Raw genomic sequence first — 27,296 nt, forward strand, 5'->3', positions numbered from 1 at the left:
CCATGTCCAAGAGCGGACAGCTTGCTCTGGCAGCCTGGGGGCTGGATGCAGCACAAGCATGGGAGCAGGCACTCCACCAAAGTGAAGGTGCTGGCACTCACCACAGCACTGAAGGGCTCTGGGACTCATGCTATTTCAGAGGGCACCTTGCCTTCAGAAGAAGTGCCACCAGAGGCACCTTCAAGTCCTAGGTAGGTCAGTCGTGGTGAAGGCACAAGCTGACCAGCGATGGAGACCTGATGACAGCATGTCCACTGAGACATGAATAATGGAGACCCTGCTGTCACCATGCAGCTCCTCTGCAGTGAATATGGTGAACTAGGGCACAGGGAAGAAACATGGCCACCCAAGGATGTCCTGTGGAGACACTGCCAGGCTGAGTCTTTCAATGTCAGCTGCAAGCAAAGCGCAGGAGAACAGGCATAGGCAGTATGTCCAAATGGTTACCTTGCAGACATGTCAATAGAGGAAGCTTGCAGATAAGGGAAAAAGGACGTAATTCCTTCGCACCTCATCAAAAAGCAGTCACATTTGTGAACGTGCAACAGGAAAGCAAAGCACAGAAACTGAACAAACTTCAAAGGTGTGTCTTAAAACATTTAACCTGCCCTTGTATTTTCGCTGAGCCTCTACCCTAATGTAAGAGACAAACATAGATTAAGAGTCACGGATCAGTACTGTCCTGGATCCCGCTCAATGCATTTGTGCAAGTGACCCATAGGTGCCAAGTAACAGGCTCCCGACTGTCCTCTGAAATCAAGGCAGTGCCATTTGTGGCAGGAAGGACAAGCTTAGAAGCCCAGTGGACATGTCTCTTGCCCCAGCCTATACTTGCCATACAGTTAAGGGGGAGAGCTAAGCACCTCCAAAGAGAGCTAAGCACCTCCAAAGCACCTACACGAATCCGCCACTTCTCCCCAACTACTGTTTAGGACACCCGAGCAAGCAATAGCAGGAATCAGTGCCAACCTCTGCAGAACACCAGACCCTGCTCCAGGCCTGCTGGGTCTACTTGTGCTGGTGGGATGCTGAGACTGTGTGTACAGACCCAGCAGCTGGGAGGGAATAAACTCTTGCAATGTCCTAGTGGCAGAGCACACTCCTGATGCTCCTGCCTTTCAGGGAAGCACTTCAGCCAGGAGCAGGGTGCACCAGCCTGCCTCCAGAGCTGCAAGAGGCCACTGTCTCTGCAGCAAGTGTGGGGCATGCTCCCTCGTGGTCTATGGTAGCCACAGGCCCCCAGCTCCTGAGGGACCAGGTACAGAGCTGCGGTCTTGGAGGGCTCCTCCAGGAGGCAAGGGCAGGGCGTCAGTGAGGGGTGTCACACATCACCCCAGTGTGGTAGCCTGCAAAGAAGACTACCAAGGGCTGCGATGAATAAAACACAAGGGGGGGGGGGGGGGGCGGGTGAGACAGATTTTTAGTTTGAAAGGTCAAGTCTGTCAAGGTGAATGCTGCCAAGCTGCAGCTTAATTATTAACTAGCCTGATTTCTGTTTGTATCAGCATCAGTACCTGCTTTTCAATGCAATTGCACCCTGGACTCCCTGCTGTCAACCCCAATTAAGCCTGATAAGGTCTGGCTATGCCCAGCAAGAACATGAGCTTGCCAGGACCTCTTGGGCTGCCTCCACCTCCTCCCCAGGAAGGGGAAGGTGGCGAGAGAGGGGTCCCCTAAATCCTGCCTGCGCTGGAACACAGGTGCGTGTTACCATCAAGTGCTAGCAGCCTGTCTGGGCTGCAGGAGCATGGTAAGGTTAGGCAAGCTGGTTCTTTCTCTTCTTCTCTGCTTCATTCAGGGTCAGTTCAGACCCTTAAGGGCAGGACAGATGAGGGGGGCCAGCAGCTCCTAGTTAAGGTCATGCCACTGCTGGGCTCTGCAGTGCTGGACACATCCCTGCCATGCTCACTCCTCAGCTCTCACCCGCATGAGAACCACTTACGTCCCACTTACACCCACAGGGCCATCCTGAGACCTCATCTGCAGCTATTTGCAAAGTTCCTTCAGACCTACATGATAGGCATTTTCCTGGGCTCAAAATACTATAAGCAGATCCTGTCCTCTTATTTCTTCCCGGAGAAAGGGGAGCACTAGAGCAGCATTCCCACATCGTGCATTGCTTCTGGGGGTACTACGCAGGTGCTTGCCTGCGCAACCTCCTTCAGACTCGGGGGACCAAATAGGAACTGGACATTGCCTGTGGCCTCCTGAACACATCATAAATCAAAGCTAGATAAAGCCCATTTCCACGGGGTAATCCAGCCGCCACACCTTTTGAGCTGAAACAGGCAACAGGAATGCCCGGTAACACCACCAGAGAGGTAGATACCCATCACATAGGCAATGCTGCAAGACTACCAAACAGACACGGGCCAACTTGTATTCCCTGTCACTTGCTGAATAAATTGGATTAAAACCAGCAATGTATTCATTAAAGATTGCTATGAAGGCCATTTCACACCCCTCAAGCTATCTCATCTCCATCCATTTCTAGAGCAGGCACGTATCTGCATGAAGGTCACCCCTTCTGGGGACTCCGCTGCTCGGAAGAAATTAAAATGACAATTAAAATGGGATTTTTTTTTGTTGTGGCTCAATAAATTATAATCCTGGCTAAACAAAGTAAACAGTGAGCACGAATGATTTCCTCTCTCCGGAGCGCTGTCAAGCCATCAGTCACAACCGGGGAAGACTGCTGGCTAAATGACACTCCGGCTTTTGAGGTTAGCATATGGGTATGCCCTTTACTGAAACACATGCACACGCTCAAGCACCGGCAGCCTGGTCTGCCTTCTAAAAAGGGAGGAATCTGCTTACTGAGCCCTGAAAGCTATTTTTGAGGCGTGATACGTCCCATATACATGCCCCAGCGTCCTTAACGCTAACTGGGAAACGCCGCACATTCATGAGATGGAGGCTAAAGCACAGGGCTGGGAACTGCGCATTGCTCCACTGCTGGCTCTGCCTTGAGATTGCTGCTGACATGACCGTCCCTGACAGGCCAGTCAACTGGTGACTCTGGTCCCCAGTCTTTCCCACTGCAAAGTGAACCCAGGAGTTTTAATGCATAAATAAACATACACATTTAGAAATATTTTCTTTGATCCGGTTGAGTATGTGGAAATGAAGGTAGAGAAGTATCTACCATTTAGATAACTCCCCATCCTTTTAAAGAACTGGACCTCCTGAGCCCAAGAACTTGCAACCAAAGGCTCTGTGCAGGTTTTCAGTGACTTTTTCAAAGGCTGGGAAGACCAGCCAAGCAGCTTGTCCACTGCTGGCAATGGCAGGAACAACTGGAGTTGGTATTGACCATTTCCCTGTATAAAGAGTATAAAGAGAGACTGTTGCCAGTGCCAGAACAAAAGGTTATGCATGAGAGAAGTTAAAAAATAAGCAGGTTTGACTCTCAAGTCACTGCACAGCCACCCCATACTACTGTGCTCTTCTGCAGCCCAAACAGCTGGCACTGGACACCTGGCCAGGCAAGGCTTTCAAAAGGTTTGCACAGCCTTGCAAGTCTGGCTCGGAGAGCCCATTAGGAGGAAACAAATGCTGAGCTGAACCTGTGCCAAAGGCTCTCCCCGGCCCAGTTACTTTGCCTTGTGTAAAATTCACAGCCCTGCTTTCCTGGGGAGGGCTCTGCAAGGCCAGGCGCATAAAGCCAGGACCTCCCATTTACCCCCAGGTAAGGGCTGCTGGGACAAGAGAGGCATTTTCACTTGGGTTTATCCATCAGGGCACCCCAGCGCTTCTGCAAAGAGATGGGGCCACTGCAGTGAGCAGGGGCTGTGATGCTGCTGGCCTTGCCAGGGCTGCTGAAGAAGTGCCACTGGAGGGCAAATGCCCCAGGGCTGCAGAGGAGAGCCAGGGCACCCAGCCATCCCAGGGACACAGCCCTGGGAAAAGGGGCACTGCCCAGGAAAGGCTGTGCGAGCTGCTCCGGGAGGGAGGGGACAAGGAGCGGGACCGACAGATTCCACTGAAACACTCAATAATGCAGTTTTTCACAAAGATTCCTGCACATCTGTGTAATCTAAATCTAACATGACACGGACTAAACGAGGACGTCACTTCTCTCCCTGCTGATTAGCCATGATTGCTGCTGAGTGACACTGCAGCACGTGCCTCTGCGCTTGCTGGCCGGCCGCTGCCTTGAAGCACGCACAGAGGCCGAGCACCGGGAGCTCAAACTGCGGGCCAAGCGCATGCCGCATGCATGGAGGGCACCTGGGGGCAGCCTACCAAGGGGGGCACCCGAGGGACCCCCCCCCTCCCAGACAGAGAGGAGGCTTTTCTTTATTAACTGGAAAGCAACTTTCCATAGCTGGTGACCAAGTTCTGCAATAATGGCTGCCAAAAGCAATCAGGCTGGATCACAACAGAGGGAGGAAAGTTATGTTATTTTAATACGAATTATTTGGTTCCCAGGGTTCTGATCAAATTAGACAGCTACTGAATTAAAGCAATGAAATTACTGGGAAGAAGGCTGTGCTCAACTGATTTCCAGTCCTCCCGGACCTGAAGAAGTAACAAAGGAAAATGTCCAAACCGCTCTAAGGAGTCTTCCGTAAACACCCTAAGCTGTTATTTGGGGAGCTGGGGATTTCTGCCTGCCACTAGCAATTTCCTAATTATCCCAATATCCAATGGGCACAGGCCATCCCCTGTGCAGCAGATTTGGCATCCTTCGAAAAGGAGCAGACTGAAGCTTGCATGGCAGATGCTGCTCCTTTGATTTGCAGCACAGCTCAGGCATGATGAATTTGGTTTTCAGCTCTGCTTGCAAACCTGTCAGACTCAAGCTCCTCTCTGCACCCTGCATGCCTGCCCTTATCTTTTGACAAATGTTTCTTTAGTCCAAATTCAACAGTAATCATATCTGGAATTGAAGGAATAAGAAAAACACAGGAGGGGTACACCACACCACAGTGGGATCAAGAGCGACTGGTGTAACAGGGATTTTGGGCAAGGAAGGCAGGGTTCAGTATCAATACACATAAAATCCCTCCACGGGGAGGGGGGATGAAGAGTGCAGAGCCAGAGCTGAGGGTGAGAAAGGAAACAGAGCTGGTGCTTACCATGCCCTGGTAGCACTGCCCTGGCACTGGGCTCACCCTTGGGATGCCCCACGACGGGAGGTGGAGAGCACCCTGGTGCATGCACTGAGGGGTGAAGCATGGCCTGATCCTCCATGGGAAGGGGACAGCTGCGCAGTCCTGCACCCTTGCCCACCCCAGGCGACAACATCCCACACCCCAGGAGCACCACCCCCTTGCAGAAAAGCCCCATGCTCCCTGGTGCATCAGCACAACCCAAGCCCCAGAGCTGCCCCAAGAGAGGGGACTGAGTCATGGACCAGCCAGGGCTGCAAGTTCAGCTTTGCAACCCTGGCTGGCTCATTTCCCAAAACCACAGTGAAAAATCTGGAATATGGGGAATACTCTTAGATGTCAATCAATCACTGTCATGTTCTTAATGCATTGCTCTTAACTAGTTCCTGCTGGACACACCATGAGACAGGGTTGTCTACAACACAGCAATCACAAACACGGCAGAGACTGACCAAAGGGGACGAAAACAGAGCCAGAGCAGGAGAAAAAGGAGCCAGAAAGGCGAAAAAGCACTTACCTTGGGTGAGCAGTAGGGCTGTGGGGAGAGAAGAACATAAGAAAGACAGGGAAAGAGAAGAAAAGAGGGGAAAAAGTTAATATCCAAGGGACAAAAGCTGTTTTGCAGATGATGGTTGTCAGTGAGCAATGGACGTGGTACGAGGCGGTACGTGAGCTCGCCAGGGCTGCGTGTCGGGCACAGGCTGGGGAGCAGGCACCACGGCAGCGGGATGGAAAGGAGGCTGGCGAGTACCAGGGTGCTGGCTCCCCAAAGCCACCCCCCTCCCCAAGCAAAGGCAGAGGTATGGGATGCAGGTGGGGAGTAGCAAGGAGGGGAAGGGAAAAGTGGAGCCGGGGGGAGAGTTACGCTTGCCATCAGGGCCTGCCATGACCCAAACTGACCTGAAGTCATGGGAGGTGCCCCTGCTTCAGCCAGGAGTGTGTGGTTGTGGCAGGGCTCGGCACAACCAAGGCAGTGGCCAGGGGCGATAGGCAGCTCACTGAGAAGAGCATCATCAGAGGGAGGTGTTGATAGAATGGGTGCTGGCCTCCAGTGTGAAATGGGGCAGGGGGTAATGCAACCATGCGTCATCCCCTGGGATGCCCTGGCTTGCCTATGGCTATCCGAAGCTCTACAGGTACTGCTCCCAGAGGGTCAGGGTGCCGAGAGGGGCACAGGCACACATAACGCATCACCAGTTTGAGTCCTCCTGGCTCTCTTTGCTCCCCATTGCTGGTCTGCCTGACAGTCCTGTACAGGCACATGCTGTGCAATGCATTGCAGTGGGATGCAACTGCCTCCCAGGAAATGCGACTGCGTGGTCCTGTGAGATTAGAGGTGGGAGGAAGGCAGGAGAAGAGGGTGAAGGTCCTTGGAAGGGACAACCTTATCCTGACTTTCCATACAGGCACGGGCCAGTCCTCTTGCTGCCTTGGGGAGTGACCTCCTGGCCCTCCCCTGCCTTAATTTCCCCATTCTCCAGAGCTGTCTCAAAGGATCACCTTGCTGGATCCCTCCTAGGTGTTACCTGTCGAAAGCCACAGCCTGCATCTAAGTTTTCAACTAACTACAGGGAAGTCCGTATAGCAAAAAAATACCAAACCCTCTTTGAGTGGGGCCAAGCACCAGCTCTGTGCCTTAACTTTGTCAGAATTCTGACTTCTACCTATCCTTCAAACAGCAAACAGGTCCCTGAAGACATGGTTGCATCCGATGACAGTATTGTAATTACTAATAGTTATTATTATGCACTTTTAGCATCAGAAGCTTAAAACTCTGTACAAAGACTGAGTCAGTATTAACAGCCCCATTTGACAGATGGTGAAGCAAGCACAGAGAGGCTAAAGGGAACATTTTGCAAACTCAGAAGTGGGCTGAAGTCCAAAAGCGCTAATTTACCCGGACCCGCCTGGGTGCTCCCTGATTCCCATCCATAAGCTGATTTGCTGACTGGAGACCCAAGGAGTGATCAGCAAGACTCTCTCACCCTTTAACAGTCCCATATGGCCAGTGTGAAAGTCTGACGGAGGGTGGAGGTTAACAGCAGCCTATCGCGCCCTGAATGAACTCACATCGCCACTTGGCTGCCATTAACTCCACTTCATACCGAAGTTCTAGCACGGCCGCACTCGGTGGCGGCATGCTGGGGACTTACTCGGTTCAGGCCTCTGAAAAGCAGGCACTTATACAGGTGCACCTAATTGAAAGTGATTTCCTAAGTAATTTGTCAAAGGTCGCAAAGCACATCAGTGGCAGACTCAGGGAAAGTAGTCCTGAGTCCTGGCTCTCAGTCACTTCCCTATTCCATCAGGCAGCACCCATGGGCACAGCTTTCCCGACAGCTTGTGGAGAGGCATTGGCCCAGTCAAGATCTTCATCCACCTATCCATCTCCCCCGCTGGAAACACCATGGGCACTCCAGGAGGTCTCCCTTGTCTGTGGGGGCAGGTAGATGTGCAGAGAACAAGGAAAGGTCAATGAAGAGGCTCCTTGCTGAGCATCCCTTGTGTTTCAGGGTCAATTCCTTTTGAGAGTCAAAAACCTTTGGGGGAAGCATTCATGAATATGTTTGGCAGCATGTACAATGCCCCAGAGCCACGAGAAGCAATGGGATGTTTGCTCTGCTCAAAGCACCTCCCATCCTCTGCAGAGCTCTGCCTGGAGGTCTCCAACAGGCTTGTCACTGCCCCTTGTAGTCTTGAGTCTCCTTGTAGCTCTGTCCTGCTGCAGCTCCATGCTACCCTGTGGCGTCCTTACTATTCCATGGTCTTCTGGTTCTCCAGACAATGTGGGGAAATTTAATTTGCCTTTTGCAATTACAAGCATTAGTACAATGGGTTGATTCAGTGTTCCTTTTTAATATAATGAAAAATTACTGGGCCCCTAAGCTACTGTGGTTATTAAAAAAAAAAAAAATCATTGGTTCCTCATGTTTTTTAAAACTGTTATTCTAGTGCTCTGGGATTTGAGTTTATTTTTTTCCCCATTTTCTTCTGAGCAAAAGAACTATTTTTCTCCCTTTCACTTATGGTATGACACATGAATATTTGAAGAAGCCTATAAAGCTATGAATGAAACATCAAGAATACAGCATGCAGAAAGCCAAGGGATTATTTTATCTTTATATTTCCGAGTGAATGCTGTGCATGCAAGCAAGAAAGTGATTTCACGGACTAAAGCTTCCTTCCTGCACACGCATCTGCTGATGTGCCCTTAGACCTGACCTGTAATGTTTCCTGACAGTCCGTCTGGGGATGCTGTACCTGTACCAGCCTTGTTGATGGCCCCTGTACTGTTCCCATCCCACAAGCCTCCCTCTGCTTTCCCGCCTGGGCTGCATCCCTCCATCCCTCCCTAGGGCACCTCTCCCTGTCCTGCACTCTCCTGCTCTGCCTGTCATGCTCCTTGTGGGGCCAAGCCAGGCCACCTCATTGCTGTTGGCATCTCAGGTAGTCTCACAGGCCTGACACGTGTATTCTTACCGGGAGCTGCTAAAATTAGCTCCACGGTCAAATCCAAAATAGCAGTCCCAAGTATCCCTTACCTAACACTTGCATGGCGTGAATGCAGACAAGCACGCATGCCCACAGACAAGGTAGGTGACCCTGACTGTCTCAGAAGATCCAAGGCCTTCAGCTCTGGATCCCAGCTCCTACTTTACTGGGATTTCTCTGCCTTGCAGGCTTGGTTTTTACTGGCAAAGTCAAAGCTGTGTGCATGAACTCACTTCCCCTGCCACTGGACAACTCAGACCTGAATTTAGCTGCTAAAAATTGTGCTGTGACATACATGTTCTTGTGGGTTACAATCAGGAATTGAATTCCTTCTTGCTTTAACTGTACCGAAGCCAAAGAAGGTTAAGGAGGAACCAGGCTCAGGATGGGAGCAGACCTGCAATCGAGCAGTCCTGCAGCTTACAGCAACCTGATGTGCTAGACGTGTGTCCCAGTCTTTTTCTAAATGGTGCAATACCTTTTTCTGCTGTCTGCCTCACAGAGAGATCTGACCACGCTGCATGCTTTATTCTGGACTCATTCTTCATTAACACAGATCTTTCCTAATCAATATCCCTAAAGGCTCCAGGAAGTCACTGCGCAGGTGAAAGAACCCTTGTTAAGGGCCTGGGACTTAGAGGGTGAGCTGAAATGAGGGAGAGAAGGCTGGATTTTGAGGAGACCCTCAGTCACACAGCAGGGCAGCCACAGGCAGCCAAAGCAAGAGAACACATTGCCTGCACCCCATGCGCACCCGAAGGAGCTCAGTGACCAGGCAAACCACAGGCTCCGTTCTCAAAAGAGGTAAGGATCCCCCATCTTCCAGATGTAACTGTCCACAGGCTCTGTCTCCAAATTTACTCACCGAGGTAAGCAAACTGCTTCCCTAATGGACTGTGAAGAGCTATAAACATGATTTTTTTATAGGCTAAAGAAGGCAGAGATTTTGAAGCATTAACCTGAATGCTGTTATTATTGAAGTCAATAGCAAAGCTCTTGCAGACTCCAGGAGATTCCTCTCCATCAGGAGAACCAGCAGCGTTCAGCTTAATCACAGAGCTGCAAGCAAATTATTACACCTTTGTGGAAGAAGGTAACAGCAATCTAACATTTCTTTCCTATTCCCATCCGTAGCTGATGGAAGGAGGAGTTTCTTAGCATCTGCCCACACTTCAGAAAACCCCAGCACGTGTGGGGTGCACATTGATGCAGCTTATCTTATACAGGCACAGACCTCTGTATCAAGTCACATCATTTCGTCAATATTTTGACACAGATAACTTGCTGGATCAATCGAAGCTAGGAATCCTCCTTCACTCACAGTTTAATCCTTACTCTGCAACTCCCAGCCACATCCTCCCTCTGAGGCACGAAGCTTTCCTGGCAGGGGTGCTGACACTTGATTAAAAGATGTGTTATGAGATTTGTCCACACCAGTTGACTCTGTGCTGGAAGGGCTGAGAGGACTTCAGACCAAATCTTCCCAAGCCAGGTCATGACAGCAAGCTGCTTAGTAGTGCTCACCAGCCATCTGTGCTCCCATTTCCAGTGAAGCCATATCTTGTGAGAGACATGCTTTCTGAAGCAAAATTTTGCATGAAGGATATCAATCCCTTTTACAAAATGTAACCCTCAAGACATAGCCTTGATGTACCAGCCCTGAGGTTGAATCTTCCACTGCTGTGCCATGAGCTTAATTCACACAAGCAGACTCCCAATTACCCTCAAGAAACATAATTTCCAAAATGCTATTTTTATTATTATCTGCAATCAACAAATCTTTCAAAGCAGCCTCGCTTGTCATTCGGGCTCCATCAACACTAGGGTTAACCACCATTTAAGCAGAAGACTGACTTTATCCAGGGAAAGCAAAGCAAGTTTTTCCCCTGTAAGCCAGAACTGTGGAAAAAGTGTGAAAGCTGATGTGTGAAGAAAGTATTTCTCAAAAATCCTGCTGGGCTGACAGCAGCAAAATCCTTGTTTCAGTTGTGAGCTGACAGGACACCCGAGCTGCCATGAGAGCAAGAGTCAAACCAACAGACAGCATCTTGTCGTAAAGGAAAATACTTGTTTCACTGCAGGAACACTTTAAAAAAGTGCTGAAAAAAGGATGGCCAGAAAGGTGGCTCAGGGTGCTGGGAAGTTTCAAAGCCCTCCAGCGCTCAGTAGACAGGGATTCAGTTTATGTGAGTGCACATATGGAGGAAAGGTGAGACAAGAAAGATTCAGAGACTAATTTTTTAGAGATGGAGAAGATAAAAAAAAATTAGGAAACCTGGGAGATGCCCGGGAGGATAGAGAAAAGCAACATTTACTGCCTTTGCCAAGCAAAGAATTTATCTCTCTTTGATTCCTTTTTACTCACTTTGATAAAAGAAGCTTGCAGCAAGCACCATCTTTGCCAGAGCTCTTTGCATCTGATATCCACTACTAAGTCAGTACTGGTCTTCACCACAGACTGGGCTGGCAAGATACCCATCTCAGATCTATTCTCATCTATTTGAATTATTGGGGCACATCAACAAAAAGAGCTGCTGAAGTAAAACTACTTGATGTAATTTGTTTGGATCATCAGAAAAGCTTTGAAAAACTCCAGCTGCAGAAAGCAATTGGTGAAAAAGAATAAATGAGCTGCAAGACAAAGTCTGGTATTGTAGATGTAGCATTTATATTACCAGGAGTAAGTGGTCAGCTCTCCTTATGGTGAGGGTTAACAACTAAGCACCCCAAGGCTCAAAGCAGCGTGGTACTGATATAATTGGGGGTAAACAGTGAGGAGCATCATCTGCAGATGATGCAAAATGTTTCAGTCAAAAGACTGTATCTGTGGCTGTTATGCATTATGCAAGCCCTAAGCAACCTGAAGACAGGAATTTGTATTTGGACTACCACAGGTACCTCTGAGTAGAGATGGGTTTTTTTCCCCCAGTAAGGTGCTAGCAAGCGCAAGCAGCAAAAGCGATAGCATATATTTCCTGCTCAGCTCTGACCCTCACAGAGAAGATACAACCCCCTACCCCACAGCTCTGATCAGGGCCAAGGAGATGTTCCCTTGAGTGGAGGTAACTGCTTTGTATTGGCACGTACAGGACAGCACAGCCAGTAATGCAAATCGACCGTACAGTAGCAAATGCTGCTCCCGCCTGCTATCCTCCTCCACCCTCCACCAGAAATCACTGCCACCGCATCCAGCAGCAGTGTGGGTACCCCCAGGGACAGCACAGTGGACGTGAATAGCACCAAGTTCTGCACACCAAAACAAACAGTCGAAGCTCTGCCCCAAGCTGGTTTGAGAAGCACACATCTACTCATCCCTGATCCCTGCCACCAGCTCTGCCTTCCCTTCAGGGCACCACACATCATCACTGATTTCATCACTGCTACCTAGCTTGTACCCTTAAAGCAAGCTAGCAGCTACCCTCTGTGTGGGGAGGCCCTGCGGCGAGCGCCGGCCCTTGGCACGTAGCTTATGGTAGTGCCGGCACGACTGCCATGGACTGGCTGTCTCTGTGCAACCCAGACTGCTGATAACTTCCAAACACGACTGCCAGTCAGCTGAGGCGCCCAACACTGCCCTGCTCCCAGTGGGGCCAGAAGAGATGCTTTGAAGACACCACCCACTACCAAGAGCTGTCTGAGAACACCCTGAGAATACTCCTACAGCTCCCTAGGCACAGGCTCAGTGTGACACAGCTAAGTGGGGAGTAACAACAAAACAAGGACACATCGCCAAGAAAATTACATCTTTTGCAGTGCTGGAAACAAACGCGTGGGCAGCCGAAGCCCAGAGAGACTCTTCATCAAAAGCAACCCGTCCTGAACCTCCCAGGAGAGGCAGGAGCTGTGCTTTGCCCTCGCTGTATGAGTCGCATGGGGGCCCATTCGTCACCGCAGCACAACCAAGGTAGAGTCCCAGCTAGGGGGCTGTGCTTTGGGATTTGCTGGGGGGGGGGGGGCGATGGCAGCATCTGTGCAGCGCTGCGGGGGCCGTCTGCACCAAGGTGGCTGCAATGACATTGCAGCCTGTGGGGCTCTATCAGTCATGCATGTGCTTTGCAATAAATAAGTTATCCAAACTCTGCCCCTGAGACAGTGTGATGATGGCAGGAACACGTGTGGGAGTCACTGTGAGCATCCCTTCCCGACACTGTGTTTTGTGCCTCCTGAGCACATGCAAGCCCATGCGTGTCCTGGGACACCTCCTCCACCAAGAGCCAGCTCTTGTGTGTGCCCCGTGAAGCTGCTGGTGACAGCATCTGCTGTCAATCATTCCTGACGCCCTGCATGGGAAAGGTTTGCATAGCTCCTTATTCTTCATCGCAGGCACAAGGTACACTCGATGGAGATGTCAGCGTGCAGCACTATGGAGCTGGGGATCTTTCCAGATGCCCTGGAATTAGTGTAGCAACTGTGCCACCTTGTGCCAGCAACATTTACAAATGTATTTTATTCTCCAGTCTCTTAGACTTTGAAACTATGGTGTTCTCACTCTGACTTTTCTCTAACGAGGCCAACCAGGGCTCCCTGTCTCCTCTTTGGCATGGTCCTTTACTTCCTCCAGGTAAACAGAGTCTGTCCGAGGGTGTGCCCTCACCTCTGGTGAGGGAAGTGGCTGGTCTGCAGGCTCTGTGCTGCAGATCATTTAGCCTGGCTTTTATCTCCTCTCTGCCTGTTGCAAATCAAGACAGTCCCACTGACTCCAACTGATGCTGGAGTAAATGAGACACGCACAGTACAGCAAACTGGCATCGCAGCCCTAACGATAATGAGGACATTTTACAACTGAACCACCTTAGGGCCTATTTGGATTTTTTTCAAATATGTGTTTTTACTCAGCCAGATGCAACATGGCCTATACAGGAAAAAGAAATGCAGAACTTAACAAAAACCAGCTCAATCCTGACTCTGTATCTCACTGAAGGTCACTGGTTTAGAAAAGGATGCAGGGCTCACAGAGAGCAGACAACTGAGCAGAAACTGCAGTGTGATGCTCCAAGCTGCCAAGTCCTAAGCAGGACAGAGCCAGAGACAGGTGATTTTCCTCCTGTACCTGCTGAGATGGAGGTGGGAGCCCCATGAGTAGGAGGGGAGACCCTACGGTGATGCTAGGGCTGAAGACTTTGAACTAGGGCTGAACGCTTTGCTGACACAAAGGGCTTAATCTCCTTAAACTCCCAAGAAGAAATCTGAGTGTACTATGGGTATATGAGCAGGTACCCACACAGAAGCTGTGGCACGCTATATAGTCCTTTCATCTGATAGAGAACAGTAGGAAAACAACTGGTGGCTACAAGCTGAGGCCAGGTGACTTCTATCTAGAAGCCATGCTCATGCCTTTACCCTGGAGGGCAATTAACTGCTGAGACATACCCCCACGGGATAGGGCAGGTTGGTCACTGCTTCCACTCAAGGGCAGTTGGACCTGGTGAAACCCAAGGGCCTGTGCTCAACACACAGAAATCTAATGTCCCTCACTGCCTATGGGCTGCTGGAGGTGGTCTAGCAACCTGAAACTACAAATCTGTTTTGGGTTTACGTTTTACAAATCCACGGATGCTATATGACATCGTCATACTATGCAAGCTGTGTCTATACCAAATGCCCTGCTGAGCTGTGCATGGGGAGCTCAAACTGGCCAGAAGGCAGCTGCTCCGCCGGCAAAATAAGAGATGGGAGGCGTTTTCAGCAAGGGAAAGCTGTGCAATGCACAGGCAACTGCCAGGTGTTCCCATCACCTGTAGCAGCACATGGGAGCAGAAAAAAGCCAATGGGCACACACATCTTTTTCTACTCCATCTCAGACACTCGGAAGCCAGATTTGAATTCCCTTGTGTAAAGTGCTTCTGTTTAAAGCTTGGCTCTCCTGGGCCACCTCAAAGCTGGTGAAGCCAATGGCAAGACTGGCTCAGTGAGAAAGAGGTCTAACAGGTATAGGACAAGGACAATGATACTTGTAGGCAAGGCACAACTGTAAGTCAAGGTTTATTCCCACTATAATCCTGCTCTGCTGCGAGATTCTGGGTCTCACTGCTGATGAAGTAGGACCTTAGCAGAGCTCCACACCCTCTGCATGACAGACTTTAATTGATTGTGACACACTAAGGAGGTTTTCAGATGACAGACAGGGAGAACCATTTTTTTACAAAACAAAGCAAAATGAGAAACCTCGCACTTTCCTTCTTCTCCCATGGGCTTTTCATCACACCTCACAGGCACCCAAGAGCACTAAGGCAATGCCACTGGCAGACAACAACAGAGGGAAAGATGAGGGGGGAGGGGTGCATATGGGGAGATCCAAGGGGGCAGCCATGCATTATGCCCTTCTCTTGCCTTTCACATTCCCTAAGGTCCTGGCAAAGGAGCAGGAGAGGGGAGAATAGCAAAGGTGTGCTCAGAGCAAAAAATAGATCAAGACAAGGAAACCCATTCAAAATAATACAGCCTCTGAGGCTCAAGCATTGCACAAAAGGAGGATCAGAAGTAAGCTGAGCTCTAAAAGGCAGAGATGACACCGAAACGGGGTGAGAGCGAGGAGGGCAGAGAGTAAAAGTCGATCCATCTACAGGAGGAGGAGAAAAGGAGGGAGGGGAAGGAGGAGAAAGAGGGTTATATTTTCTGGATTTGGGGTTTGGAGACTTGATTCTGATTTTTTTTCTTTTTTTTTTTTTCATGTTTTTCATAAAGGATCTCACACCTGATATTCCTCGTTCCATCCATTTCGGTTCACCAAGGGCAATGAAGAAATTCTCCTGCCTTTCGTATTCCTCCTCATCTACTATCTTAACCCTTACGGTCTTCCTGTAGGGACAACAAAAGAGACAACTGTGTACAGCAGGTCAGCTGGCTGGAGGCGAGGCGGCAGCAGCAGCGGCAGCGGTGGCATGGGCTCCTGGCACACAGCCCCTTCCCCGGTGGGGTGGTGCACGTCGGCCTGCCTGTTCAACACGGGACATCCATCACAGCTGCTCCTTGGGGAGCGGGAGGGTGTTAAGAGGAGAGGGGGCTGGCAAGGGGGTGAGGAGGGAGGGAAAGAGGGAGGAGGACCTTGCTGATGATTAGTGGAAGGCAACTTCTGCAGCGCATTTTTTTCAGTGTCAGATGGTAATGGAAAGGGTATCGGCTGCCTGGAAATCAGCAGGGACTACCCTGGGGTACCCACTGTGTTTTAGCTGGAAGATCAATTGTTTCTGCTACCTTCACAATTAATAATAAATCTGCAGGGGCTCTGGGCTGGGAGCCTCAGGAGAAAACAGAGAGAGGGGTGCTCACAGACACACTCCCCAGTGGGGTGAGATGGGTCTCTGACAGCGGGCTACAGCTCTGTCAGCTCACCCGACTCCCTCCAGCATCCCTGCAATGCACACAGCTGCTGGGAGCCTTCAGGTGAACCAAAGTGGGGCCTCAGCTCCTCCCTGCCCTCATCTCCTGCTCCCAGAGCTGCTCCGCAGCAACTGGACTGGGGGCTGCAGAGCCTTTGCCGAGTCCTTCTCAGGGGTTATCAGAACTGCTTCTCTGACAGGCATTGATTCCTGTCTTTTTCTAACACAGGTTTGACTGGGACAACCCATAGTACCGGGGCTGGGTGATGATCTCCTGAGACGCTGGATGTGTTTCTAGCCAGCATCTTCCTGCTGACAATAGAAAATTTGCTTGGACCCTCCAGTGTCAATGGCAGAAGGTCCCTCTCAAGCCACCACAGAAATACGGACAAGTAGGACTGCCCTCCATCCTACTCTCTCTGCCCCCCTCACCACTTCGCTTCTCCCCGGCCCCAGCGTCACTCCCCATGCCACCCCATGGGTACCATGTGACACGGTGTGTGCGCACAGCAGTGTTTAGGGCATAGCAGTTGGAGACAGAAAGACATCAGAGGAAGAGGAGGAGAAGAGGAGGAAGGAGTTGGAAGAGAAGAGGAAAGAAGAACGTTAATGTTAGTCTGCAGGGCTAGTACTACACCTTTCTGTAAACTCATATCCACCATGCGGGGGCTCATCAGCTCAATGAAGAAATTCTTGTTTTTTTCATACTCCTCATCATCAATTACCTTGATGTGAACTGTTTTGCTGTGGACGGAAAAATAATAAGGGTCATAAAGGGGAGAAGGGAACAGAGAAGCAAAAGTGGAGGAAGGAAAGAGCTGAATGGGTACATTAGAGAGTCAAAGTTTTCTCACCCACTGAACGAGCTCAACGTGGCCCTTAAGAAAGGCTAATGCCCCACTCCTGCAAATGACACTGGTCAGTTTTCTGTTTAACCCAAGGCATGATGGCAGGCCATGCTGTGCAAAGCAAAGTTTGACAAAAAGAGCTCTGATCCCCCCACAAACTGGCAAGGGGCTCAGGAGCTGCCAGCCCAGTGGCTCGTGGCTCAGTGTGTGGGCAGTAAGGTCTGATGGCCAGCGGAGAAGCAGGTTTCCCTCACCCTGCTACCCAGGGCACACACACACACACGCACACGTGCAGAAGCAGACGCACAAGCACAGACACCCCACAGGCATCACGCTGCTGCCTCCCTGCTGGCAACGGTCGCCTGCCAGGCAGACGGCCACCAGCTGCGTGGGCTGTGGGGAAACCCACAGCCTGCAGCTCTAAAATAATTCACACCAGAGGAAACCCTAGGTGATGCAGCTTCACGAGCCTGCTCTGAGAGGTGCTGGCTGCTGGAGCAGCTGGGCAGCACGTCCTACATCTCTCCTTCAGCAAATTTCTTACGAGTTCTTGAAGCATTCTGTAGGAAAAGGAGAGCAGAGCTCACTACGCTATGGTTCCTTTTACAGCAAATACATGCCTTATGCAGAGGTCACCGTCCCTTGGCTTTCATGCACAAAGAGAACAAGGGAAATGAGTCGCAGGCTCTGCCAACCTGCCACCTCCTTCCAGCCTCCTTCAGCTGTTGTGAGCTGAAAATGCCCTGGCGCTCCCCTCACTTTGCTGGTGGCTGAAAGGCTTCGTGCAGTCTCATCCCTTGCCTGTGATGGAAGGGATTAGTGCTTTTATTCCAGGTTGATCTCACACCCTCTTAAATGTAACGTTGTCTGCACGTGCACTGATGAGAACATATAATCACCTGCTTGTATAAATGCAACCACTCTAAATCACAGAATAGTGAGGGTCAGAAGGGACCTCTGGAGATCATCTAGTCCAACCTCCCTACTAAAGCAGGTTCACCTAGAGCAGGTTGCACAGGATTGTGTCCAGGCGGGTTCTGAATGTCTCCAGAGCAGGAGACCCCACAGCCTCTCTGGGCAGCCTGTCCCAGTGCTCTGTCACCCTCAAAGGAAAGAAGTTTTTCTCACATTCAGATGGAAGTTCCTGTGTGGCAGTTTGTGCCTGTTGCCCCTTGTCCTGTTGCTGGGCACCACTGGAAAGAGCTTGGCCCCGTCCTCTTGGCACTCATCCTTAAGCTATTTGTAGCAACTGATAAGATCCCCTCTGTTTTCTCTTCTCCAGGCCACACAGGCCCAGCTCCCTCAGCCTTCCCTCATCAGGGAGATGCTTCACTCCCCTCATCGTCTTCATAGCCCTCCGCTGGACCCTCCCCAGCAGTTCCCTGTCTCTCTTGAACTGGGAGCCCAGCACTGGGCCCAGCACTCCAGATGTGGCCTCCCCAGAGCAGAGCAGCAGGGCAGGATCACCTCCCTCAGCCTGCTGGCCACGCTGCCCCTAATGCCCCCCAGGGTCCCACTGGCCATCTTGGCCACAGGGCACACTGCTGGCTCGTGGGCAACTTGCTGCCCACCCGAACTCCCAGGTCCTTCTCCGCAGAGCTGCCTCCCAGCAGGTCACCCCCAGCCTGTACTGGTGTGGGGGGTTGTTCCTCCCCAGGTGCAGGACCCTGCACTGGCCTTCGCTGAACTTGGTGAGGTCCCTCTCTGCCCAGCTCTCCAGCCTGCCCAGCTCTGGCTGGCTGGCAGCGCAGCCTGCTGGGGTATCGGCCGCTCCTCCCGGGTTGGTGCCATCAGCAAACTGGCTGAGGGTAGACTCCGTGCCTTCACATGCCCAGTCACTGATGAGTGAGTTGAACAGGACTGGACCCAGCACTGACCCCAGGGGAACACCACTAGCTACAGGCCTCCAGCTAGAGTCTGTGCCATGGACGACAACCTTCTGAGCTCTGCCATCCGGCCAGTTCTCAATCCACCTCACTGACCACTCACCTAACCCACGATTCCTGAGCTTGCCTAAGAGGATGTTATGGGAGCAGCGTCAAAAGCCTAAATGGGCATGTGCTTGCCCTCTCGGCGCTCCTGGACTTCCAGTTGGCCCCAACCCCAAGCTGGAAGTCATTTTTTAAACAAAATGTCAGTTTCATATACAAAGCATTTCCCTTACCCTAAAGCAACTGCCCCCTGAGAGCCTGCTGCTCCTCCTGCCGCTGAATGACGCCCTGCTTCCCACAGCTCTGTACCCACACGTGGCCCTGTGGCTATGACCTCCCCACGCTCCCTACCCATCCTCAACATTCAGATCAGCCCCTGGTGCATTTTGTGCACAACCAGCCTTGGCTGGGGATGGAAAGGAGGAGGAAAGTAGGACTGGCAATCATAAGAGTCTGGAAAACTAACCCTAAACTTCAAATCCCTATGTGCCTCAGCTGGTAGCCCTTGGCATTAAATATACCCGGTATCTTTGATCCTACAGCACTTCAGAGAATGAGCAATCCAGCCCTGCATGCTGGGCATGCCGTCACTACCATTAGCCCCCTGAAAATCACCATTTCACAACAGAGAATAGAAGAGTTGATCAATTGTCGGTGCTGCAGCTTGCATTCCTGCTGGTATCATTAACAACCACAAAATTATTCAGCTATCTATAATTTGACCCTCAAGTCATAACTGCACCTGCACTCTGACTGTGGAAATCCCATTCCTTGTGCTGGCTCTTGTTTTGGTCTCAGTCCCAAACCTCATCTTTCAAATGAAGGCGTGCAGGATAGAGGAAAGAGTTTGGACAACCTCTGCTATATCCATCAGTGCAGGAATATGCAAGAAAAATCACCTCTAATTCTTCTTTCTAAGATAAATCAGCTTTATTTTTGCCAGTGCTTGCCCTACCCATACCCTGCACTAATGCCAGCAAGCCTCCTTTCCCTCCGCTAGACCCTTTCTACCTCTGCTAATCCAGCCTGAAGGATGTAGAATTTTAAATGATACCTCTCTGGTGTAAATGTTGGTGCTCTGCTAAGAATTCATCTTCATCACGATGATTTTATGTTTTCATTGGAGAGGTTGACCGAATCTGGCTTTTGAATCAGATGTTGTTTGGGCCCTTGACACTTCACAAAGCTTGTTCAATTTGCTGAGTTAAACCTACAGCTGATTCATAGCTGTGATCTTTCCCTTGCTCATATACAACAAAACAGAAGATGGGATTCTCAAAAGAAGCCAATACTTCCTGAACACGGGTTGCTTTTTAAAATCCCTTTCATAATTACCATTGCTTATGGTTTTTCCATTGTAGGAGCTCCAAATTACTCAATATTGCTTGTCTGAAAGAATTTGGAAATAAAAACACAGACCCTGTTTCCCAGGGGCCAGCTTAGGTACCATGACAATAGCTATTCTAAGACTTTATGCAATGAATATTATGCATGCACACCATTTGAGTTTGCTTTCATACAGCAACTTGTTTTTCTTTTCTTTCTTTCTTTCTTTCTTTCCTTCTTGTGGCTCTCCCATCCCCACGAGTGGTACGGGCACATACCAGAGTGGCGGAGAAATGCTCATTCAGTGAGGACGCGTACCCAGCAGATGAGCTCCCTGGCAGTGTGCTGTGTGTGGGGAAAGCCTGATTTCAGGCGAGCCCCTGGTCAGTGCGATGAATACTCAACACACTGGACTGAAGGAATAATGACTCACTGCATGCGCTTTTTGCTAAGTACAGAGAGTTCTATATGGCCTACTAAGTAGTCCAACAGTAGTGGGATTTCCTTAGAGTAGTCTTTTTTTAATGTATTTAAAAAATAAGTCAACCAAGACAAAGAAAATGCAGTGAGGAACCATAGAGGGCCACACAGTAAGATGCTGGCTTTGCAAAAGCAAGTCCCTTTGGGTGAGGACACTGAGAGAGCAAACCTGCTGGGCTCCTACACCAGCTCAGCTCTGTTGCAGATTGGACCCTCACCACACACTCAAGCCTCAGGTGGCTTTTCAAAAAAGAGTGTCTGAATCTGGCAACCAATCTGGCAAATTCATGTTTTCCTCCTTCACTCTGAGCCACAGGGAGAAAAGGGCCTTTTACCCAGCTCTGAAACAACAGGTGAGGGGCAGAACTTCCACAGACCCGAGCTGCAGGTGCCCCACACGGACACAGGCAGGGCCCTGCACCCCTCACCCAATGTGACCGAATCCCAGAGGAGGAGGGGGTGCCAGACCGCACCTCCCCAGCTTTGCCGAGAGGCAGTGAGTGCTCGGAGGCTCCACCGCACCGTGAAAGCTCTGGGGACCCCGCGCAGGAGCCCGGCGGTGTGGGCTGTGTGGCAGGGGGACCCTCGCACCACCCGTGGGGTGGTGGGACAGAGGCTCCAGCCAAACCACAGCCACCACCTACTCTTGCTCCAGAGCCAGCATGTTGCCAGACCTCCTCATGCAAGGGCAGAAGGAGCACGGCAGAAGTTTGTAGGGAATGTGCAGTGGGACGGGGAAGTGGGTGAGGGTCCGCAGTCCCGGCACCACATCACCGAAGCAGTTAACCTTCTGCTGGGATTTTGTGGCAGAGGGAAGAGCAGCATCCCTGCTCCCGGGTCACTCTGCAGCCTGCGAGGATGAGGACGTGTGGCTGGGCTTGTTCCCCTGAGGGGAAGTGCCCTTCACCCAACTGGCTGGCTGCTCCACTAGCTGTCACCATGGAAAGGTCAGTGCTGATGGAGGGCAGTTGCAGTGGGCCACCAGGCCACCCCTCCCTGCCCACTGTGGCTGTGGGGGCTGCCCCTTCCCGGGCTCTGCAGCTCCCCAGCCACTGTGAGCACCTCACTCCTCTCCAGTGCTATGAAAGCAACTGTAGCTACAGCTGCATCCTGAGCTGTCATAAATCATCTGGAGGCCAAAAACACAGATTGCTCCCATGTGATCTCATCTCTCACCTGTAGCCGCATTGAGAGCTACCTCCTTGGAGGCATGGAGAAAGGAGGAGATGGATGGGGAGAAGGGCTGGAGCATAACACTGCCCGGGGAAGACATCACATTAATGCGAGAGATGTGACAGGAGGACACCAAGAAGCAGAAAGTGCGCGAGAGCAAGAGGCTTGGGAACATTTTGCTGCAAGAACATCCTGACAGCTTCTTGAAATTAATGGAGGCAGGGCAGCGTAGCTGCCCTAATGGGCATGCTCACCGTCATGGGAAGCGAGGGATCTGAAGCCCACCTTGCTCAGCTGAGCAGCTTTCACTCCCCAGCCTCTGGTCACTCCGTACAGGGAAAGGAGGACACTTTTCAGCCTTCCCCTTTCTCTCTGACAGCTTGGCTGTGGCCAAGACGTACTTCAGACAGCTCAAAAGTAGAGAACAACAGAAACCATCCAAAAGCCTTTCCTAGCAGTAAGGAGCCACTGTGCAAACCACAAGCCCCACCACCAGCACAAAGTCACAGCATAGTCCAATCTCATTCCCTGCAGGTGTACATGGGTGGGAAGAGTTCTTTAATTCAGGCCTCAGTGGTGTTTTCAGCAGACTGAACGATGCTTTCGGTTTGGGCTGTGACACAGCAGGGCAAGCTGAAAGGCAGCATTCCTGGGGAGCACCTGGCCATACAGAAGTCAGGATAGCTGCCCACTCACTCTTTTTTCTCGGTGTCATGGCAAGCTGCCACCAACAGCCCTCAGATGATGGTGGTCTGGGCTTTCCTTTCAACATGCACTTAGAAACAATCTCTGGTTTTAAAAGCTAGGGATGGGAAAGCTCCTCTGGGGAACAACATTAAGTATGAGATTTCCTTGAGTAAGCAAAAGAAGATGAAATGAATAGACATTGATCTTCTCCTAAAGGACTTTGTGCACATGATGTTGCTAAATTCCCCATCTGGGTAGTACAGAAGATAATCTATAAAATCATTTCATTTGACAACACGTCCACTTCCAACACACAAGGCAACAACTGGATGGTTATTTGATTAATGTGCTAGAAAATATTGAGTATCTCTCTGTGTGCAGACTCTCATTTGCAGGAATTATTGCCGAGAAGGTTAAGAGGATGTGTCTGCGTGACTTTGGAATGTAAAATAAGGCTCAGCTCTAAAAACAGCGTAAGTCAGAACATATCACATAGTGTATACCATTGAAACAGGCAGGGCTGCACAAGGGCAGGATTTACAGTCCCTGGTGGGATGCTGTTAGCCAGGATGGAAAGCAGCCAGGACTGGAAGGTAAACATCTCTGGGACAGTAAGAAGTACCAGGAGATCTTTAGTAACTCATTGATGGGAATCATTAGCGCATATACCTTGGGTAAAGTCACAGCATTCTTGACACATCTTGATATACCCCAATCCTCATCTGATTTGCTATGGGTGCACATCCATGCATCCCATGGTCACATCGGGTTGTGCATCAAGTAACCCAGAGTGGGACAACCTGAGCCATTTTGAAGCAAAGGATTATGCTGTCACATAGCACAGACAAAGAGAGGTGTTCAAGGGGGAGAATCGTTAGATCCCAAATCAGATCCACTAAACTCACCAAGGAGATGCTGAGTGATCTTAATTTCAACAGGAAACCCTGGTACTTTAGGAACCTATCCAGAATATGACCAAGATAGACAGGTTACACATTGGGTTTAAGATCATGCCCATGAAAGAAGATTTTTTTTTTACTCCCATGGGGATTACAGAGCAGGGGGAAACAAGTTTTGAAGTATCCAGCTGCAGCCACTGCTGATGGTCACAGTTTGTTCTGGCAGCCAGGTAAGAATTGAAGGTGCCTCTAAGGTCAGAGCAGACATTGGTACCAATTACCTAAGCAGATGCCAACAGAATAGACAAACTGTCAGGATAGAGTTTGAAGCAGATCATTGATGTGCAACTTGCTGATGTACGAGTTACAGAAGAACTGGTGCTAGTACAGAAGCTGGAGACAAGCCATTATGGGCCAGTTTCCAGGAACTGGCTCTGTCATTCATGAAGACCTTGGAAGAGCAGCTGTGCAAGAGCCACCCGACTTTGTGTAGCAAGCACATGGGGAACAGCCCAAACAGCTTCACTACCAGACTAGTCAGTTGTAAAGCATCCTAGACAGAAGTCTGCCCATCCCCAAACTGGTTTTTTTCTCTTCTGTCTTCAAGCTGGCCTATGGGATAACCAGTTATCATTTTATCATTAAAATAGGGTTCTCTGCAGTGCTAATCGCTATATGGCCTATATATTTTCTCCAGGCAGGCCTGAAGGCATCCACGCATGTCACTTGATACTTTTGTGCTTCAGTTTCTACATGCATGCTGTGGCTGTGATGCTTCTTTCTCGCAGTGATTTGATAGGGGACAGTCCCTACTTGCTTTGAACTCCTAATGTGGAAGATGTTACAGTGACACAGCCATAAGGAGGGTGATGGAAGAGAGCAGAGAGTGCTTGAACTAGTGGTGGAAGCATCACTTATTTATGTATCAACGTACTCTGCTTCATCTGATTTAGTTCTCATTTGCAGGGAGCTGTGCATTTCTCCAAGGCACCTCCTCTTCCTTGCTAAAGTTCCTTTATGCCATTAGGGAACCAAAAGACCTCAGAAAATCAGGCTGAAAAAGCAGCTGTTAGCAGTCAGCTATCACTCTGCCTCAGCAGAGCCACTCTCACCAAGCCATTCCTGACAGGTAGGTGTTTGCACAACTAGTTTGTAAAAGCTTCGCAGTAGAGATGTTTTTTTGGACCATCTTTCCCCATGGAAGTCCTTTGTAATGTCCACCCAGACTTCCAAGGTATAACTTGCTTGGGAAGGGAGGGGAAAGAAGCCTGCGGCACTGCCTGCTGGCTCACCTAGCAAGGAGGGCTCCCTATGCCCCGGCTGCCCCCCTCCACATAGGCAGGGGCTGGGACCTGCCCAGGCCACCTAGAGCCCTTCTGCAAGCCCCTATCCCTGCCCTGCGTACAGCACACAGGGAACCTCTGCTCCATTGCTGTGAGGGATGGGGCCAGAAACATCCACCTCTGCTACAGCAAGCCACAGGGAGGGAGAAGAAGATCCGCTGAGGAAGACACCATGCAAAAAGTGGCTGTACTCCAAGGCAGAGACAAGGACCCCAGTCAAAAACCCTGCGTGCCACTCCATGCCCACCTCTGCGGGACTGCGTGGGACTCTGCTCAGGACAGCCAGGAGCGTAGGGGCTCTGCCTGGCTGCTGGTGGTGCAGTTTGTTCACGTCACACCAGGTCTTTGTAAAGGATAAAGGAGGAAATATTGACACAGAAAGGCATTTTCCCTTTGTGTATTCCCCATGTAGTCTTGGCTAATTAGTAAATTGGCTCATGTTTCAATTAGAACTATTGAAAATGCTTTAGTAGCTGGCACATGCTAACTAAAGGGACATAGCCAAGACTAAAGCCGTATTTTTAGAAGTCTTTACTTGTATTAGAAATTTTTAAAGTGTTACCAGTAGAAGATTTATAGTGATATCTGGTAAAAATAAATCAATTTTCTTAAAAAAAATATATATTCACCTAAGCCTTATCCTTCCTCCATATTGGATGGCAAAACTAAAGGGGTCACTTTGAGTTTCTGGTCGTCTTCACTCTTCAGTTTGTGCTTGCTTCCAGCACAGCAGCTCAGACCTCAAGTCTCACTGCCACCCAACCCTGCAAAGGGACATGAAATGCTGCCAACTTCACAGGACAGTGTTTCACATCTACTTTGTACTAGTGCAAATAACCGTACTGGCAGTGAGATACCACAGCTGCTAAGTTGCAGGCAGGTGAACCCATTAAGCATTGTCACCCCTTGCAAAAAAAAATCCTTAAGTACCTGGTATGTTATTCAGGGCAACACAAGAGATACGTATATCCATATGTGTCAGCCATGGGGATCAGCACCAGAGCTGATAAGTGGCAAATGCCTTACACAACTCAGAAGCCCTGAAGAGCTGGGAAAGCCACGGTAGGGAAGCACCAAAAAATGCTCTGGGAGCTTCCTGAACGCAGTCACCCTGCCAGACAAGCAGATTTCCAAAGCAATCTGTATTTCACTTTGCTCAAGCATGATCAAATGCTCTAATATGCAGGGTTCTTCAAGGAAAGATGCCACAATTTGCTTTTAAGAATTTCTGCAAAGAGGGGAAAACCACAGTTTGTTAAACCCCCTTTCTCTCAGCTGGGTCTGTGCTGCTGGTATTTACATTGGGTTGTACAAACATAATAGCCCAGCTCCACAGGTTTTTTTTCTTTATTCTGTTTAATAAAGGTGGGTTTTTTTTCCTATTAAATATCTTCATCTATACTCTTTTTTTAAGTTCCTCTTAAAAAAAAAATAAAAAATCTAGGCTGATCTGTGCGTCACCTTGCAGACTGTTGGCTCCAAACACTGAAGCTGTGTGTACAGACACAAGCAGGTCAGCTTTTTCTTGCTGACCCTACAAGACTTGATGCTTCAGGGCCACGGGAAAGCAAAGTCTTGACAGACTGCGGAGCTACTTGTTGAGGTCTGTACAATAAACCCTTGTCTTGTACAAGTAATAATTCAACTTGGCAGCCCATAAAACCAGACAGTTCTGGTGGTTATCAGCCTGGCGTAGGTGCAAAGCAGTGCCAGGGCCCTGGGCATGGACATTCCTCTCCTCCCTACCTTGTGTAGGCTCCCAGGGGAACAGCTTCACTGAGAAGATGCTATGCCCTTTTACTCTCAGAAAGGATTTTTTAAAAGGCGCAAAAACCTCTGCCACAACTTCACTGTGGTCACAGTAGAAAATATCAGAAAAAGTAGAAGGCGGAGAAAGAAGGAAGATAATTTATTCCTTACTAAAGGTCTCAGAATTTTTCTGCTTCCAGCTTAGTCTAACGCACCACAACAAAAGCCTATGATGTCAAAACCCATCATGGATATTGATGGCCAAATGAAGTACTGGAGATGCTTTTGTTTGCTCTAGAGAATGGCTCCAAAACCTGACAGGGTGCAGGCATGGGAGTGTCCTGGACAGGAGAGAGTAGTCTGGTCTACCTCAAAGCCCCTTGAGATGTCCTGAGCAAACATGAAACCGGCATTCAGCTAGAAGTGACCCCCGTCCCACCACAGTGCTTCCAAATCCCACCTGCAAGACATTCGTCCCTGGCTGGTATTAGCAGACCAGTGCTTCAAGCTGTCGCCCCTGGTTTTAGACTTTTCGCTGAAGGCATGGAGATTTGGAAGCTATATTTAGATGTCTTCTCTATTCTTCAGCAACAGGGTTGCCATGGAGATGCTGGCGAGGACAAGAAGGTGGGGACTGAGGGGGGGGGATGAAGTTGAGGAATGAGAAGTGCCAGATTCAAAACAACCCTCACCAGCCCAGGGAGGCTTTAAATTCCTCCCAGGGCAGTAATTGCTGAAGCTTGTTAGCTGAAATGAGCCCCCAGTGCTGCCCAGTGGCGTGGCCCTGCCACGCATTGCTCAGTGCTTTGTCACGCAGGTCTGAAGGGACCCAAACGGCTGGCACCGCTCCTTCGGGAAAACATACCCCATCAACCTGAGCTTGCTGCCCCAGGGCGTGTGCTGAGAACCGATCCCTGCCTCAGCTCATCACTCCT

General features: G+C 50.1%; 1 protein-coding gene across 5 annotated transcripts in view; it reads right to left on the minus strand.

Moving 5' to 3' along the window:
- SLC8A3 (solute carrier family 8 member A3) overlaps nt 1-27,296 on the minus strand; it is a 114,573-nt gene that overhangs the window by 6,244 nt on the left and 81,033 nt on the right. For 2 of the 5 annotated variants that reach the window (XM_055791551.1, XM_055791558.1), the window contains one exon: nt 16,563-16,669. In XM_055791551.1, coding sequence (XP_055647526.1) covers nt 16,563-16,669 — 107 coding nt within the window. Of the gene's footprint in view, nt 1-5,631; nt 5,650-15,300; nt 15,405-16,562; nt 16,670-27,296 lie in introns of all 5 variants that reach the window. The other 3 variants (XM_055791542.1, XM_055791533.1, XM_055791552.1) reach the window with 3 other exon arrangements.

This window comes from Falco peregrinus, chromosome 1 (genome assembly GCF_023634155.1).
Source record: "Falco peregrinus isolate bFalPer1 chromosome 1, bFalPer1.pri, whole genome shotgun sequence".
Taxonomy (NCBI): Eukaryota; Metazoa; Chordata; class Aves; order Falconiformes; family Falconidae; genus Falco; species Falco peregrinus.